We start from the raw sequence: 19,458 nt of genomic DNA, 5'->3' as shown, positions 1-19,458 counted from the left end.
TAGAAAGCTTCATTATTATCTTCAAAGAATACGGCTTTATCTTATAATTTGATTGACTTCTACTTATATCTTTCTTAATTCAAATAAGACATGAACTAACTATCTCTTTATTGGTGGATCTTATCTCTTCATTTGCATTATGCATTGCGGAGCTCATTAACCCTACGGTGGTCGCGCTCTAAAATATTACGTAAATGGTCGCGTGGATTACATGCGTAAGCCATTTTATAGAGTAAAAAAAGAAGACATCTCTTTATAAAAATATATTTCTTTATTTTTTATATTTATTGTTATGTATTAGTTAATGAAATAATCAAACAAAGAAACGAGCAGTTCTTCTCAGTTTTTATAAATTAACCAAAACATAAAAATCATCATTTTTTATCAAGAAAATGTCAACTGTGGCAGTTTAGAAATTATTCAGTACTAATTGCACTTATTTATTAATTATATTTTGAAAAAGAGATACAGGCCATCATGGAATGATAAGGACAAATAAATTTGTTGCACGAATTACAAGTATTTCCAGAACTTTTATTTCGCTTTCTTCCGCAGTCAAAGTAGCGACCTAAAAAACTCCGCTGTGATGGTTCTGAGTTAGATGGCTAATCACTGGTCTGAGAAACTTGTTCCCTTGTGGAAGAATGTGCACTTCTTCATCAGAAACCGAAGAGTCGCTAGAAGATACGCTTTCATTGTCAATTACTTCTAGCCATTCCGCAATTTGTGTTTTTTGTCTATTGTTCATGATTTTTATCTGAAATATAATGATTTTATTGAAAACACAAATGTAAATACATACCTATGCCGTAATTATTTATTACAAAGCATTAATTTACACTAATAATGCAAAAACAAACACATTAAGTAAAAAAGGTAACTTAAAAAATACTTACGTAATTGGTCGCGCGGATTACACGGGTAGACCATTGGCATTTACGGGGCTCCTGCGACACATCCACAAGCGACCTGGCGCTCACACGTCATTAAGTGTGATCTTCGACTATGCAACTTAAAGTACACGAAGTATCAAAACGATCGCGTTGACCGATTTCAAAATATTCGACAATTTGCACGAGTGGATTACGGGTGTAATCCACGCGACCACTGTAGGGTTAAGACTTTATTATTCTGGGCAAGAATCACTACAGCAAATTGTGAAAGAGGTGACTGAGTTTCTTCCTCCACTTCTTCTCAACACCAGCCCGTTATCCCGAAGTGGTGGTAGGGGCCCGTATGAGCGCTGAGCGCCCTGGAAAGGCCCTAGTCCTGAATAAAAGATTTGATATTGTGTTTTTATTTTCAATGAAGACAAGCAGTGTGACGTCTATCCACAATTTTTACCGACGACAACATAAAGGTAGCAGGAAAGCGCTGGACGCAGGCCGCTACCAACCGGGCAACATGGAAAGCATTGGGGGAGGCTGTTCAGCAGTGGCCGTCCTATGGCTGAGATGATGATGATGATGATGTAGGCAGTATAGATATTTCATAGTCCTGATTACTACCTGCTTCAATAACATAGCTCGAGAAAGAGAAATATCGCAGAACGGTCTCAAAACTCGCACAAAACTCGATCACTAACATGCTCGGTAATTACTTTCGTATTCTTAGTAATGGTTTCTCGGGTGTATTTAATTTTATGAAAATAAAACGTTATAATCGTTTAAACGTTATAAGTCCATTGACTGACCACTTGACCAGTGTCACCGAGTTCTTTGCTAACTGTAAGTATGTTTTTGGTAGGTACTATTAAGGGCCGGTCGATCTATTCTCATAAATAAAACACTGGATACTCATCTTTCACATTATATTGCCTTATTTTAGATACATTTCATCACTTAGCACAAAAGCGCGCGGAGTCGTCTCCGCGCGTCCCTCTATTCTGACGTTTGATGCTAGCGTGACATTGACGTATTGTCAATGTCACTATGACAGCAACTCATTGGCCACAACTATACCGTTATTTTAACGTTTTAGATTTTTCATAATTAACAGTACATATTCATCAAGTCATGCAGTCTCCATTGTAGGAGCATGACCCTTTCTAATTTACCAGAGGCAAATTGAGGAATATGTTAAAACTGTATAAATATGTAGAAATGAAGATTAATGTATAATGCAAATAAAAATATTTTAACATTACTTGTTTCTGTTGTATAACTTTGAATGTAATTATTGGGCTCTTAGCTAATTAAAAGTTATTTTAATTTTAATGAGTTTAGTTTATCTTTAAAAATATGTCTGCTTATTTGAGTTAAAGAATACTGTTCTATTAAAGAATAACCTATTAAATTAACTTTACTAACTGCTAAATTTCTCTTTGTTACACCGTTGGTTTTCTTCATTAGTAAATAAATAAAATGTTGTGATCCTATTACTGGTATTGACACTGGACATCTCCCACGAGAAATTGCTTCAATCGTAATCGTGTGTATTTCTTAAGGTTTGGCCAAACCAACGCGTGCAGCCTGCGTGCGCAATGACGATCAGATGTCGTGTATGAATTAGCGATGAGTTCACATATCAACACGTTCTGTTATTATTGGTGTCGCCGAGCAGTGATCGCCATTGAAATCGCTGGCGCGAGCTGAACGCGTTGGTTCGGCCGAAGGTTTAATGATTCTTTAGAACATTACGAGTCAATCAGACCGTGGACACCGTACAATCGACGATAATGGTTCTTCTCGTTGCAATCTATACAAGTGTACACTCAAACATGTAATAAAATTAATTAGATTTATTAACAAAGAAATGGTTACAATTCTGTAACTTATAAACACGTCTCGTCTCAATAGTCTTAGTTTGGTTCTGGGTTTTCTAAATTAATGACTACCTAGCTCTCCGCCCGCGGCTTCGCCCGCGTGGAATTTTGTCTGTCACAGAAAAACTTTATCGCGCGCGTCCTGTTTCAAAAATCGGGATAAAAACTATCCTATGTCCTTTCCCAGGACTCAAACTATCTCTATGCCAAATTTAATCAAAATCGGTTCAGTGGTTTAGGCGTGAAAGCAGACAGAGTTAATTTCGCATTAGTATAGATTTGAGTTGAGATATTATGTAATAACAAAAATCGAATCGCTAATTATTCCAAAGACACACTGTAAGAGTATTTTTATCTACTATTATTTTGCTCTACTTGTAGTCTCACAATTCGACTGATTGTTTTAAAACTCTATAAAAAAGTGAGTCCACCAATTTTATAACTTTTTTTTATCAAGCAACAATACTTTGATAATATTACAGTTGCATGCTTTCCAAGAAATCACATACTACAATACATACAGTACCATGAGAACTTCCGTGTGACTTACACATGGTATCACGCTTTCCTATCAATTAGTGCTCGTAACTTTTTGCCGCTCTAGCGCCATAAAGTCATAGATTTATACCACTGGCTCTGAACTAGTATTAATTGTTACTCGTAGCTATTGAAAGTATTGTCGTTATACCAATTACATATTCAGAAACGACTAAAATTGTATACAAACGTGTTATTTAGTTCTAAACTTTCTTGTTATTACCACCTATTTTATGATGCGGACTATACTGCCTATTTAGCATGATGCAGATTTCATGATACATCAATTAGTTCGTCACACTGATCATCACATATGAAAAAGTAAAAACTATCATCTATGACTAAGTAGGTACTGAACAAGTGAACAACTGAATGTAGAGCATATAAGTACTTATACGTACTATATCATTGGATTGTTTTTTATAATCAAAATACAATTTAAGATTAACTGTGCCCATAACTTTCCTTGGCAGGACCTCCAGACCTAGACATTTGATATCGCACTTGCATATCAACATGTCGCACTGAACTATGGCGTGAAAGCTCCCATTCTTCCAAACAATCGATATTCACTCTCCAACGGGTTTAATTGAGAAACGATATTTTCTAAATTCACTCACGTTTTGATGTGCTAAGAGCCCCCAACAACGCCAGGTTTTCTGGCATGCGTAATCACCTATTATTTTCCGAATTTACTGAACCTAAAAAGTAGCATACTTTTACCCATTCTACGGGGTAGGAAAGTTCTTGAGTGGCGACCACGAGCCGGAAGACGTAGCGTGGGCAGGCCTCCCACTAGGTGGACCAACAATCTGGTAAAGCTCTTGGGATGTGCCTGGATGCGAGCGGTGCAGTACCGGTCTTTGTGGAAATCCTTGGGGGAGGCCTTTGTCTAGCAGTGGACGTCTTCGGCTGGAACGAAAACAAACCCATTCTACGAATATGCCTCTAGGCATAACAATGTAACAATAACCGCTATACGTCCCAAACGATGCGCTATGGTGCAACACTTTCATTGCGACCGCAGCTCCTGCGCAGCCAGACCGCGCAATAATCCCAAGAAGATTTGTTTGCTATCTTCACTATACAGGGCGTTTGCTTTCGATTTGAATTTTTACTGTCGCCAGATGATGCCTATGGTTGGTAGTCGCAGTGTGTTCTAGAACTTCCAGAGTACTTCATAGCATATAATTTTTAATTCTATTCTTTAATACTTATTTGAAGGGTGAAATGAACAATTGCAGGCAGTTTTTGTCGCAAAATAGCACTTATTGCAACTGTGTAAGATACTGTGTTTATCATGATGTCCAGTCGTCTATGCAGGCGGGTCACTTCCTAAATACCTATACAACTAGCTAATTCAATTATTTTTTTGATTCAAAATCATTCCAACGAACTTGTAGTAAGTAGTAGAAAAAATAAAAATACAATAGTAGGTATTATTGATCTACGTAATGCTTGTTCAATACTTACGTAATTATATTATATTTCTTGACGCAACATCCCATATTTTCATGACGAATACATAATTGCAAAATCGAAACATTAAATGAACACCCTGTATCAGTAATGGCGTCGCAGCGCACAATGCTTCAATCACAAAGAAAGTAACTGTCATATCGTCAAACCGCAGGCCTTTAATATCAAAACGATTTCCTACTTACTGACAATCAGCAGCTTCTGTAGTTTAAGAAAATCATTGTAAATTCAATCTTACGACTTCATAAATAAGAGTCACAGACCATGTTGGGAAACTGAAATTGAATTGAGTAACAAGATGAACAGGAATTTTGATTTATTATTTGACGTTAGTTAAGAAATTATTAAATTCTCGTTTCGCAGTTACTGCATTCTTCCACGGCTTTTGCTGTGGCGGTTAGTTTCAGAATTATGTAATTTTTACATTGACTAACAGTAACTATTTCACATATTTTTTGTGATTTTAATCTTATGTAATGTTACGGTAGTTTAGGCATTACTTAGTACTGAGTTACTAGAATGCGTGAATATGTCCTTGATTATATTAGCCAACGTGGACCACTCTTGTCCTTAAGTCCCCCAAAGATCGAGTGACAATCCGATTTTTTTAACTAACAACTCCCGCTGTCTACTTACTTACAGGCACTTGAGGTTTTGTCAAATAAATGTAAATGATATCTATTTATTTAAATAATAGTTGTTAGTGATAAGACCATTTTCTTCCTACGGATTGAAGGTATCCAATGCAATCAAATCAAATGAAATCATTTATTTGTATGCAAGTTTATCAAGTTTATTTGGGACGTAAATAATAATTGACATCAACGCGATAAGGATTTAATAATACACAAGTATAATTTTTAAGAAATCACTATATTTATAATAAAATAGATCTTTTACACTTATAACTAAATCAGGTCTTACAAAATCCAATTATATCCTACATTTTAAAGACTAGAAAGTAATATTGAACTGAGACACAAAGGCTAAGAAAAAATATGGACGTGAAAATTGAAATTAAACTTTGATATTTACAATAACACTATTTCATAGAATATAGCACCATTACGATCCCTCCATAAAAATACAAAAAATAAGTACAGCCGTCAGCACATCAAAGTTAACATTTTTATTGCAAAACCACACCTATCACAACTAAATAAGGTGCCCAATATTTACTTTGATGTGCCAGACCATATATTTTAGGTATAGGTGTATTACGCCTTTTGGTTTTGTAACAAATGTGTTTAGTGAGGCAAAACGAAAGGCAATTAGTATATAAAATATGTAGTATAACTTGCATTCAACATGTAAATAACTTTCTTTTACATAAACTATTCATACGTAAACAGTTCCTCAATATATACATTTAAACAGTTCTTTCATTACCTACATTATTTACAATACATCTGTGCGATAACATGAAACTCAAATACTGTTATAAATTAACAAAATATGTACAAAAATATCAACACTAACTTGTAAGTTACAGAATTTCAATTCGATTGAAATTGAAACTTAAAGCCTAACTGTCATGTCACACGGTGCCGCCAGAACGTGAGAAAATAATCAACTCTACACCAGTGCTTGTGTTTTGGGAAGATAAATCTAACGGTGCGGCCACGCGACGCGGTGCGGTGTGGCGCAGTTTTCTAGGGATACACCCAGAAGCCTGCTTCTTCCTTTTTTTTTTCTTTTTTCAGCCAAATGACGTCCACTGCTGGACAAAGGCCTCCCCCAAGGTTTTCCACAATGAACGGTCCTGCGCTGCCCGCATCCAGGCTCTTCCCGCGACCTTTACCAGATCGTCGGTCCACCTAGTGGGAGACCTGCCCACGCTACGTCTTCCAGCCCGTGTTCGCCACTCGAGAACTTTTCTGCCCCAACGGCCATCATCTCTACGAGCTATGTGCCCCGCCCACTGCCACTTGATTTTGGCAATTCTGCGAGCTATGTCGGTTACTTTGGTTCTCCTGCGGAACTCCTCATTTCTGATTCGATCACGCAGGGAAACTCCGAGCATAGCCCGCTCCATCGCCCTTTGGGTGACCTTGAGCCTTCTTATGAGGCCCATAGTAAGCGCTTTTTCTTCCTTTAACTAAAGTTAATTCCCCAGTTCTCTAAATCGCTGGTCTTTTCTCAGCTGAACTTAGGCACACCGAAACACAACGCGTCATATGGCTACACCCAAACTTGTCACAGAGCACAACCAATCGTTCGCCAATCAACATCAAATCAAAGAATTTTATCCCAATAAACGCATGGCATTCAACAATAAAATCTCTGAACAAACTGGTTTTCTTAGCTAACACACCAACTGCAAACGTACAGCTGGTAGTCACTCTTTCAAAAACCACATCAGGCGAACTTTTAAATACCGCAATTAAAGCAACCATACTAAATGTCGCACTCAAATTCTGACACTCTCTTATTTCTACCGTCAGGAGTCATTTGGAAATGGCTGTCCCTCGTCCCAATTCGCGGGAAGCCATTGAAACTGTTCCTACTGACTAAAGGGTTTTCTCGTTCCCTTTCTCTGTGAAAACTGGAGGTGGAAAGTTTCCCATCTTTTCTCTCTGTGAAGTTAGGGTCACTGAAATTTTCGGGGAAAGTGCGTTCGTTGAATTCTCCGTCGGAGAAGTTTCGGTCGTTGAACGGGACGTCCCGAATGCCGAAGCCGCCCATCCTCGGTGTCCCGATGCCGAATTTGTTGCGGAGCTCCTCGTCCCGGAAGTTGAACGCTCGGTTCTCGAACTTGGCTGGGCCTTTGGTCAATCTGTAAAAAGGGAATTCTTTTAGTTTGTTTTGTAGGTTAAACGAGACGCAATAAATTACCAGCTTGAAGTGGCCTACATTTCAAAGGCTACCTCTAAACCTCAGTACTCGTAGGTATAATATTGTTTTCAATTTTTTTATTCTGGGTTATTTTATTTTTGCGGCATCTAGTCCTAAACTACTAACAAACTTGTGCTGTTTTGCAGAAGTCAGCATTTTTTTGCAGCACCGTCAAATCGTCATGCTCACCCCAAGTCATACTCAATCTTACTCTTGCAGTTCAAACGCGTTACAGCTCATTGGATTTTTTAAAATATGTTTGACTGTACTAAAGAACTCAATACTCACTCTCTAAACACCCTTCTCTCCCTATCATACTCCGCCGACAGTCCCTCATCATCATTGATGATAGCCGACGGGTCGCTATACACCGACGACTCCTGGTAGAACGAGTCCAGGTCCACGTAATTTCCTTCAGAGGGTTCATTATCCAGCAGTTCTGCTAACTGTGCCTTGAGGGCAGCGAAGGTGGGTCGCTGGGACGGGTCGGCGTGCCAGCAAGAATGCATGGCGCGGTATAACTGTGGCTTGCAATGAGGAGGCCGCTCTAGACGGTAGCCCTCTGTTACTGCTGCTAGCACCTCGCGGCCAGACATGGCAGCGTAGGGCGTTGACCCTGGAATGGAAGGATGATATGAAATTAATTTGTGAAATATCATTAGATCATTGTTTTCGCTGCAGAAGCACGAAACTCTCTAATTTACCAGAAGTGAGTAGATGATATAGCCTATATTCTTGACGCTAGCCATACGGTTTGGGGAGACCTGTTGTTGTCAAATAATTATTTGTCCGCTAATCGTCTTTTTACGTTAATAAGCCTGGATATTTATTGAAAAGGACATTCCGGTGGTGAAAGCAGCCTATCAGAGAGGGTGACGGTTGGGTGTGGTCTTCTCTTGAAGAGCGGTTCATCTAAATATATAAAAGGAGAAACTGACTGACTGACTGACAGATCAACGCACAGCCTAAACGGCTAAACGTAGGCACTTGAAATTTGGAAGGGACGTAGCTTAGGTACCGTAGAGGTGCACTAAGAAAGGAATTCCCGAAATTCCCACGGGAACGGGAATTAGCGGGAAAAACGGGATTCACGCGTACGAAGTCGCGGGCGGCCGCTAGTCATCTTATACAATGAATTGATGTTTGCATATTTTCCCTCAGGCCCTACCTAGTTACAGTTGAGTTGCGTCTAAGTTTCTGCCATAGCGTCCGTTGAGAGACCACACATGACGCGACCAGTTTCAAACTTTCAGTTTCAGTTTCATCCATAACAATCATCAGAAATTTGCAGTTTCGTTGCAGTTGCGTCTCACCGTCTGTTCTGGGTCTAAGTCGTCTGAAGTGACAATTTTATAGACGTCATAAACTCTGCTCGCTCATTCATGACACAGGTTTACAAACCCCAGGTGTTTTAGCACATAATAAGTTCTGAATGGGCTGCTAGTTAAGCAAAGATTAGATGTATATCGATACCTCTGGGCTCAAAGGTCGTAAAGGACAAAATACCGAAAATGAGTTATTTATACAAATTTACTCAGAATTTAATTCTCTATCGATCTGTATATTTAGTTTGTCGAAATTCCCAAAAAAAGTGCCTTTACGACCCATCATATTTGATAAGCTAAACAGAATTTATCGTGAAAATTGGGATGTAAATACCATTGGATTTTTTAGTATAGTTACCATGGTAGTAAAGAACAAGTAAACTCTAATTTTTGGGCGTATAATGTANAAACAATAATATGCCAAAAACGACATTTGCGAATTAAAAGTTTGCAATAAGTTGTTTTGCCAAATGAGAATTTGCCAAATGAAAATTTGCGAAACGTTGTTTGCGATGTGATAATTTGGGAAACGTTTTTTGGCCAAACATTAGTAATCCTGGCTGTACACGTTATACAGTAACGCCTCAGGCGCCATCCATCTGACAGGCAGCGCTTAACAAGCGCACAGGCAGGGCGCTACTTAATTTAGGAATACTCGTATACTAACCTAGCGTCACTATTTCCCACAGAAGAATCCCGAAGGCCCACACATCAGTATGATGGCTGTACACGTTATACAGCAGTGCTTCAGGCGCCATCCATTTGACAGGCAGCGCTAAACAAGCACACAGGCAGGGGGCTACTTAATTTAGGAATAATCTTATACTGACCTAGCGTAACTATCTCCCACAGCAGAATCCCGAAGGCCCACACATCAGTATGATGGCTGTACACGTTATACAGCAGTGCTTCAGGCGCCATCCATCTGACAGGCAGCGCTTAACGAGCGTGCTAGCAGGGCGCTATTTGATTAAAGAATATTCGTATACTAACCTAGTGTCACTATTTCCCACAGAAGAATCCCGAATGCCCACACATCAGTATGATGGCTGTACACGTTATACAGTAACGCTTCAGGCGCCATCCATCTGACAGGCAGCGCTTAACGAGCGTGCTAGCAGGGCGCTATTTGATTAAAGAATATTCGTATACTAACCTAGCGTCACTATTTCCCACAGAAGAATCCCGAATGCCCACACATCAGTATGATGGCTGTACACGTTATACAGGAGTGCCTCAGGCGCCATCCATCTCATAGGCAGCGCTAAACGAGGCGCAAGCAGAGCGCTACTTAATTTAGGAATACTCGTATACTAACCTAGCGTCACTATCTCCCACAGAAGAATCCCGAACGCCCACACATCAGTATGATGGCTGTACACGTTGTACAACAGTGTTTTATACGCCATCCATCTCATAGGCAGCGCTAAACGATCGTGCTAGCAGGGCGCTATTTGATTAAAGAATATTGGCATACTAACCTAGCGTAACTATTTCCCACAGAAGAATCCCGAATGCCCACACATCAGTATGATGGCTGTACACGTTATACAGTAACGCTTCAGGCGCCATCCATCTGACAGGCAGCGCTTAACGAGCGTGCTAGCAGGGCGCTATTTGATTAAAGAATATTCGTATACTAACCTAGCGTCACTATTTCCCACAGAAGAATCCCGAAGGCCCACACATCAGTATGATGGCTGTACACGTTATACAGGAGTGCCTCAGGCGCCATCCATCTAATTGGCAGCGCTAAACAAGCACACAGGCAGGGCGCTACTTAATTTAGGAATACTCGTATACTAACCTAGCGTCACTATCTCCCACAGAAGAATCCCGAACGCCGAACGAGTGTTTTATACGCCATCCATCTCATAGGCAGCGCTAAACTTCTTTCTGTTCTTATCTTTGGTGTGCAATAAAGTGTATTTATTATTATTATTAAACGAGCACGCTGGCAGGATGTTATTTAATTTAGGAATAATCTTATACTGACCTAGCGTAACTATCTCCCACAGAAGAATCCCGAACGCCCACACATCAGTATGATGGCTGTACACGTTATACAGTAACGCCTTGGGCACCATCCATCTGACAGGCAACGCTTAACGAGCGTGCTAGCAGGGCGCTATTTGATTAAAGAATATTCGTATACTAACCTAGCGTCACTATTTCCCACAGAAGAATCCCGAATGCCCACACATCAGTATGATGGCTGTACACGTTATACATCAGTATTTTATACGCCATCCATCTCATAGGCAGCGCTAAACGAGCACTCTGGCAGGATGTTATTTAATTTAGGAATAATCTTATACTGACCTAGCGTCACAATCTCCCACAAAAGAATCCCGAACGCCCACACATCAGTATGATGACTGTACACGTTGTACAGCAGTGTTTTATACGCCATCCATCTCATAGGCAGCGCTAAACAAGCGCACAGGCAGGGCGCTACTTAGTTTAGGAATACTCGTATACTAACCTAGCGTAACTATCTCCCACAGAAGAATCCCGAAGGCCCACACATCAGTATGATGGCTGTACACGTTATACAGTAACGCTTCAGGCGCCATCCACCTGACAGGCAGCGCGGAGCGAGCGGCGCGCGCGGCGGCGCCGGCGCACCGAGACATGCCGAAGTCGGCGATCTTGCACAGCTTGTTGTGGTCGACCAATACGTTGCGCGCTGCTAAGTCGCGGTGGACGATCTGGAAGGAAATGAAGTGAGTTTCAGTTTTACAGCAAATGGTTTTGTTAATAAGAAAATATTTTTAGGGTTAGAAGCTAAGATGTGTTTATAGTATGTCATTGGTTAGAAGTAAATCCCCATAGAAGCATAAAATGAACCGTACGCTGGAATTTTGTAATCCAAAACCCGCGACAAAATGTATAGGATGTTGAATAATTTCAGCCTCTATTACTGACAGATTCAAGACTTTTTTCCAAGCGGAGTCTTCGGTATTTTGAACAAAGTTTAAAATACTTTGGACTTTATTCCCATCTAGAAAGTCTTTTTGGTTCTTAAAAATAAAACATGGGGTCATCAGGTCATGACCATGCCATCTGAAAAAATGTAAATTTCAAAGTAGGTCTGAAATCTCCAATTAGCAAAGTTTCCTCAATCGTCTGAACATTAAATAATGTAATATTAAGGAAGTTTTAAAGGCAAATCCCACTGACCCCCTTAGAAGCGATGTAGTCCATGCCCCTCGCCACACAATAGGCGAAGACAGTAAGGTCCCGCGAGGTGAGTGCGCCGCTGCCGCTAAAGCGGTCGGGCCGCGACCGGCGCTCGCGCAGATACGTCAGCAGCTTGCCGCACATCACGTACTCCATTATCAGGAGGTAGGGTTCTGGAATAAGAGCAAATATCGGGGATAAAACGTTATCATCGTCATCAGGTCAGTTAGGTTTTTGAATTCAGATTTTTAGCTTGAGCGTGCTCAATAATCTCAATACAGAAACAGGGGGCTAGTCTCTCTACTTCAGTAATACGACCCTCTAATTTAGCAGATACAAATAAAGCCCGGTCTGTGAGCACGTACAATTTTGTCCAATGACCCCAAGCTACCCATCCTTATCGCTCGCGCGTAATTATATTGCTGTCGCGACTGCGACGAGCGCCCGCAATGAGTGTGCGAGCGCGACAGCAACAAAATTAAAATTCTACATGCTCACAGACCAGACTATAGATAATACACTTTTTTATGTAACGTGCCTAGCACGTATACGTATACTATATCTCAATGGATAAGTTATGTGCATCATCAGATCATTTAATCTCCACTGCAGGATTTGACTAACACATCACGTTGGCCAGTAGAAAAGTGGCTTGATGTTTGCTAATATCTCCTTTATTCGGTCACCTTTTAGAATACCCACAGGAAATGTGCAGATGGTCCTATGAAGACTGGAGTCACACGGCTACTACTACATTAATCACTTGATTAATACCTTGTTCAGTGCAGCAGGCCAGTAGCGTGACGACGTTCGGATGCGTGCCGATCTTCTGCATGATGTAGATCTCGTGCAGAAGTTCCTGCTTCTCCTTCTGCGAGGCGGTCTCCTTGATGCTCTTCACGGCCACCAGCCGCGTCAGCCCGTCGTGCCCGCTCAGGTCGTCGGCTTCGGCCTTCCATACCTTTGGAGGGTTTGGTAAGGGTAAGGTTTGAATTTCGTTAAGTTACAATATTACATTCACATTTTTCATTTCTCTAATGCAGTGTTTTTCAACCTTTTTCATGACGCGACCCCCCTAGTATAAAAAAATGTTTTGCGATCGTTTACTTTTTTCATGCATTTTTAAACGACTTCAAAAAAGAGGAGGTTCTCAATTCAAGTGTATGTTTTTTTTATAATGTTACAAAGATGTTGTAGGGTCCGAGAAAACTTCACAGTCCATAATCTACACAATTTGCATAATTAGATTTCGGATAAATCTTTCTTTAAAACTTTATGTTTTATTTTTACTGAGGTAGTTTTTACGACCTCTCACGACCCTCCTATAGAGGCTTCACGACCCCCCTATAAAGGCTTCGCCACCCCCCAGGGGTTCGCGACCCACAGGTTGAAAAACACTGCTCTAATGTAAGTATTCGAGTTACATTTTTATTATTTCAGTAACTTTTGCCTACGGCTTCACCAGCATGAATTTCGGTTTATCACAAAAAAAAACTTGATAGCCTGCATATCTGTATTTAAAAACCGATATAAAAACCATCCTACTAACAAACGTTCATTTATAGCTTTAGTACGATACGATAGGATTAAGGAATCTTCATAATTATTATCATNACACAATACGCGAAGACTGTGAGGTCCCGCGACGTAAGCGCGCCGCTGCCGCTGAAGCGATCTGGCCGCGATCGGCGCTCGCGCAGATACGTCAGCAGCTTGCCGCACATCACGTACTCCATTATTAGGAGGTAGGGTTCTGGAATGAGAGCAAATATCGGGGATAAAACGTTATCATCGTCATCAGGTCAATTAGGCCATGCTTCTGAATTGGGATTTGTATCTTGAGCATGCTCATCTACTTCAAAATTCTCAATTTACAAACCGGGGGCTAGTCTCTCTACTTTAGTAATACGACCCTCTAATTTAGCAGATACAAATAAAGCCCGGTCTGTGAGCACGTAGAATTTTGTCCAATGACCCTAAGCTACCCATCCTTATCGCTCGCGCGTTATTATATTGCTGTCGCGACTGTGCGACGAGCGCCCGCAATGAGTGTGCGAGCGCGACAGCAACATAATTAAAATTCTACGTGCTCACAGCCCAGACTATAGTTAATACACTTTTTTATGTAACGTGCTAGGTATGTCTCAATAGATAAGTTATGTGCATCATCAGATCATTTAATCTCCACTGCAGGATTTGACTAACACATCACGTTGGCCAGTAGAAAAGTGGCTTGATGTTTGCTAATATCTCCTTTATTCGGTCACCTTTTAGGATATCCACAGGGAATGTGCAGATGGTCCAATGAAGTCTGGTATCACACGGCTACTACTACATTAATCACTTGATTAATACCTTGTTCAGTGCAGCATGCCAGCAGCGTGACGACGTTCGGATGCGTGCCGATCTTCTGCATGATGTAGATTTCGTGCAGCAGCTCCTGCTTCTCCTTCTGCGAGGCGGTCTCCTTGATGCTCTTCACGGCCACCAGCCGCGTCAGCCCGTCGTGCCCGCTCAGGTCGTCGGCTTCGGCTTTCCACACCTTAGGAGGGTAAAGGTTTGAAATTGTACACATAACAATTCGTAAAGTTACATTTTTCATTTCTCTAATGTTCAAAATTCAAGTGAATTATGTAGTTATTTTTTTATTATTACACTAGCTTTTGCCTACGGCTTCACCCGCGTGGATATCGGTTTATCACATAAAAACTTTATAGTGTGCGTGGGATACGCACCGCATAAAAACCTATAACAAACACCTTAAAAATCACCGTAAAATTGTGAATTCCGTCAGATTATAATCTGACGTAGTTAAATTACAATCTAACATAACCTAACCCACAGTTAGTTTACAATCTAACGCGTTATATTATAAACTGACATAGTTCACAATTTCACGTTGANATTATCATCATAAAATTTGACTCACCTGCCCGAAGTTACCTTGACCCAGCAATGTTTGTAACCTCAACTTATTTCGAGGGAACTCCCACTTTTGGTCAGGCATGGTCGGCGTCGGCAGCGGCGGCCGCGCCACCGGAGTGATCTGCGACTCCTTCTTGATGTCTCCGTCGTCGAAGTACCCTTCGTACTCCGTGTCTAGTTCTTTGGTCTTCTTATTCAATACATTTCTTAACACAAATATAATTATAGCCGCCACTGGAAGGAAACCCAGTCCAGCTAACACATAAGAAGCCGTGTACGTCTTCTCGGCTTCTATCACCACTTCCTCGTTCTGCGTAATTGGATCTTCATCAACATCATCTTTAGTTGTATTTACAGTTGGTGTTGATTCGTTAGAAGTAGTGAAGTCTTTAGGAATAAGGACTGGTTTGGATTTAGATTCAGATGATGTTCGGGAAGTGACAATAAAAGGTTTGAATGTAGTTTCAATTGTTTCTGTAACTTGAGTTTGGATTGTGCTTGGTGGAATGGGGGAAGTGGAAGGTGGTAAGGAAAGTAAAGGTGTTGTATCACTTGAACTCAAAATTGGTATAGGCGTGGTCGATGTGGTCGTAGAGGTGCTAGTCGTAGTCGTAGGTCGTCGTCTTCGTAGAATATTCTTAGGTCTTATCGCTGTACCAGTCGAGTTATCGTAAGCGTTTTGTCGATATAAATTAGCTAACCGCTCTGGCAGTTTAGTTGGTTCTCTTTTCAATTCAGTATTCCTAGTCGATAGTTCGCTTGCTTGAGGCAAATCTGGTGGTTTATAAGTCACCGGATTCGGACTAGGACTTGCATTGATAGAACTTTCGGTTGTCGTGGTTCGTATTCTGATTCTGTGCCTTTGCGGTCGAGCTGTAGTTGTCGTTGGAGCTGTCGTAGTAGTAGTTGAAGGCGATTGTGTGGCAATCGATTGGGTGGTTGTATCAGTATCATTTAATACAATAGCTTTAGGCGTTGTTACGTTCGTTTTTGTTTCAATACTTTCGGCAACCGTGCTGTTGTCATCTTTATTTAATGAATCCGTCAGATTTTTTCCTTTCATAGATGACGTGATCGATACTGATGTCACAACTGCAGTGTAGACAGATGTTGATGCTTTTTCAGTAGTAGTGTTCACGGCTACAAATGGATTTTCTGTGCTTGATGAAGCCGTCACTCTAGCTGGTCGCCTTCTTATATTGTAGTAATTTCTAGTAAAATTTCTGGGAGCAGGTGTAGTTGTTTTGTTACTTAAACTAATATCCTTTGATAATTGGGTAACATTTGTTTTATTAACTACATCTTTAGCTAAAGTTGTGCTATTAGTACGATTACTATCTTTTGTTTTATCTAAGGTACTTGGTGTGACATTTTGTATTATAGGATCAGTAACATTTAGTTGCGCTATATTTTGAGCCTTCGTCGTTGCTTGAGTAGTGCTTGAATATTTTTTATAAGCATTTACCAAGCCTACATGTCTAGCTGGTGCTGGACCTTTGACTGTGTTTCTAATTTTGTTTTTCTCTATGATATTTTTTACTACAGAGACATCCATATCTTCATTTATTTCTTCTTCGTCCGCGCTGGTATTCCTATATTTCTCTGTAGCTGAGTACCTTGAGTTGAACTTTCTTTTTTCTGTAGGAGCTAATATAAAATTCACTGACTTTGTTGATGCTGATAGAGATGGTGAATTTGTTAAATTGTCATTAATTATTTGTCCACCAAGTTTTTGCCCAAAGAAAATGAATGGCGCCATGTCTTCAGCAGGCAGTTCAGATTCAAGAGGCCGAAAATGGTTATAAATCTCATCAGACATAAACAAAGTATGATTTTCTTTATCTTTTTCATTTTCAACTTTTATAAGTTTTGTATTTTTCGCGTCGGTGCTATTTGCTATTGTATTAGTTTCTGGTTTTTCTTCCGTGCTGACGTTTTGAATTTCTGTTGTTACTTCTTTTAGTTGGCTGCTGATTGGTGTTGTGGTTACTATATTGGTTATATTGTCACTCACTTCATTACTACTTGTTGTTTTGTTGAGATTTATGTTTTGAGTAACATTTTCAGTATCTGAATAATTGAGTAAATATAGTCCGTGATTAGATTCATCTACTTGAAATTCTTCTTCAGGGTCTAACTCAACTTCTTTGTCAAGTCCTTCTAGTTTCTCCGGTGGTACATAAACTACTCCATTTTCGGTGACTGATTCAGATACTGGCGTAGTTTTGGTATTATTAAGTAAATCTTTTCTTCGATTGTTCATAAAACCGGCTCTGTTTCTGTTTTCTTGATATCCTTTGGGAACAAACAGATGCCTTATTTCGTGCGGTTTGACCGTTTGTCGGATCTCCTTCGAACCGTCGGTGGTGATTAGTTTCAGCGTTGGGGTTGGTTCATTGTTTGAGTTGTCTAGAGTTATCTTCTTCACTGTAGAGCCATTAGCGTCACGTATTTCTAACTGGGCAAACGTGGTGTTGGTTCTGGAAAACAAAAAATAAGAAAGTTTATATTTTGAAGGGTATACACATTATAAAACAAGAATAAAATTAACCAAAGCTGTGGGGCAAATATAAGCAGTCATCGACACGTGTTGTTAAAGATAACCATGGGGGTCGGGAACACTATGTAATGTGGTGCTTATCTTTGCTGAAAAATAAAGAAAGATGGTCCTTACTTATTAGCCTTGTGCGCCAACGAGGCCAGAGTGTTGATGTGTGTGGCCAGCCTGCCGCTGAGCAGCTGTCTCCTTCTGGCAGCGAGCACGGACAGCAGCTGTGAGTCTCTTGTCGCGTTGACGCTACTCTGGGTCGTGGTCCGCCGGACGCCTCCTGAAACGAAGAAAGGGTTGATATTGCAGATTTTGACTAAATAGGTGAAGTTTTTAAACATTATGAGTACATAATGTAACTCATTAATAAACGTCGCGTTAAGACCCGTGTCTTACTGTTTTAATTTAAATAGGTGAAGTTTTAAAAAAACTCTTTATTTTCAATAGATGACAAACGTCTAAAAGATAATGTTTACCATATACGAGTAATTGTAACTGATTTTAATGCATTAAGCAATGCGTAAAATTAGATTCATGGCCATCAGATGAAACCCTCCTCCTAAGTGTGTATTGCTATTGCTTCAGTTTTGACACTGTCAAAATAAAACTATGTTATTAATTGTGATTTTGCGCAACTTTCGTGCCATACCAATCAGCAAGATCAACAGTCAACAACCTCAATCATCGGAGACAATAGACGATAATTATCGAGTAATCGCTAATCCGAACGGATCGCATGACGACCGCGACATAACGAGCGCTGCGCTAATCGTCTCTAATGCGTACGCGCAGCCTTCACCCACAAAGGTGATTTTTGTAAAGAATATTTTCATGACTTATGGTAATGTATTTTTTAAATATAATTTACATACGAGACAAAAATAATTTATAAGATAATTGCAAAGCACATTATGTTAACGTGATGTCCAAGAGAACGGCAATTTTCGATTTTGTAATCTGTTGTCGAGGTTTATTCATTATTTAGGTACAAGCATCAAATTTTCAGAATGTGATTAAATGTGAAAAAAGCATCTTAGATTCAATGTCGTTATCATGGCCGTCGTCACATTCGCTTAGAAAATCATGTGGCTCTAAATCATATTATTATAAAATTTCTGTTAATTAACTTAATAATCAATTAAACTGGTTGCAGATAATAAAATGCTTTTAGTAAATGAGATTCAAAATGAGCTGTTTATCTATGAACTTATTTTCTATTTACCGTTTGTGAAGTAAACATAAAAGATTATCTATAATAAATTAATGAATTCATTTTCAATTTCAATAATTTATGTATAAATTGCAAACCACATGTAATTTTATTATATTTTCTACTAGAATTAAATCTAACCGCAGCCCGACAGTTTCTCTAGCGTGCGCGTGATTTCTCTGCGCGCGCGCCGGTTTTTGCCGCAATTAATACTATCGGCGATTCAGATCAATTATTCGGTTCAATGTATGAAAAAATATTAGTCCAGTCAATAAAGCATTATAGATGGAAAACTATAGAACACAATTTCTGACTTCAGGACTTTATTTAGACTAGTTAGGAGGTGAACATAGCAAAAGTCCCCGTCCTTAGCCCTTAAGCCGGCGGGGAGAGGGGGGTTTAAAGGTGCCACTTTTCGGTTTTTCGCTTAATCCTCGGAAACTATGCGTCCTAGTGACATGACTAATATGAACCAAAAAAAGCATATTCAATTTGCTACAGGTGAGATAGTCAACTTTTTTGATAAATTGTATAGTTTTCGCGGCATCTGCTCTAGAAAGTCTGTAATATTGGAAATTATATTTTTGTCTTACATGTTCCCATCAGGAGAAAATCGATTAAATCAACATTGAGCAATCATTCTAGACATGCG

General features: G+C 39.9%; 1 protein-coding gene across 4 annotated transcripts; it reads right to left on the bottom strand.

The window, feature by feature from the left end:
- Positions 1-6,770: 6,770 nt before the first annotated feature.
- LOC114356123 (ephrin type-A receptor 2) lies at positions 6,771-17,525 on the bottom strand. Of its 4 annotated transcripts, none has more exons than XM_028309216.1 (7): positions 15,053-17,525; positions 14,479-14,665; positions 13,746-13,876; positions 12,124-12,165; positions 11,426-11,651; positions 7,904-8,231; positions 6,771-7,556 (listed from the first exon to the last, which is right to left on the bottom strand). In XM_028309216.1, the coding sequence occupies exons 1-7, from the start codon at positions 17,309-17,311 to the stop codon at positions 7,178-7,180; spliced, it is 3,552 nt and encodes a 1,183-aa protein (XP_028165017.1). In that variant the 5' UTR covers positions 17,312-17,525; the 3' UTR covers positions 6,771-7,177. The 4 variants fall into 4 exon arrangements, with proteins under 4 accessions (XP_028165017.1, XP_028165019.1, XP_028165018.1 ...); XM_028309218.1 differs by lacking the exon at positions 13,746-13,876 and adding an exon at positions 10,422-10,516 and having other exon boundaries at positions 11,521-11,651; positions 12,124-12,296; XM_028309217.1 differs by lacking the exons at positions 13,746-13,876; positions 14,479-14,665 and adding an exon at positions 12,898-13,084 and having other exon boundaries at positions 12,124-12,296.
- Between the last annotated feature and the right edge of the window lie 1,933 nt (positions 17,526-19,458).

This window comes from Ostrinia furnacalis, unplaced genomic scaffold, assembly GCF_004193835.3.
Source record: "Ostrinia furnacalis isolate ACB-3 unplaced genomic scaffold, ASM419383v2 OfSCF2663, whole genome shotgun sequence".
NCBI classification, from domain to species: Eukaryota; Metazoa; Arthropoda; class Insecta; order Lepidoptera; family Crambidae; genus Ostrinia; species Ostrinia furnacalis.
This window is presented reverse-complemented; position numbering and strand designations above follow the sequence as displayed.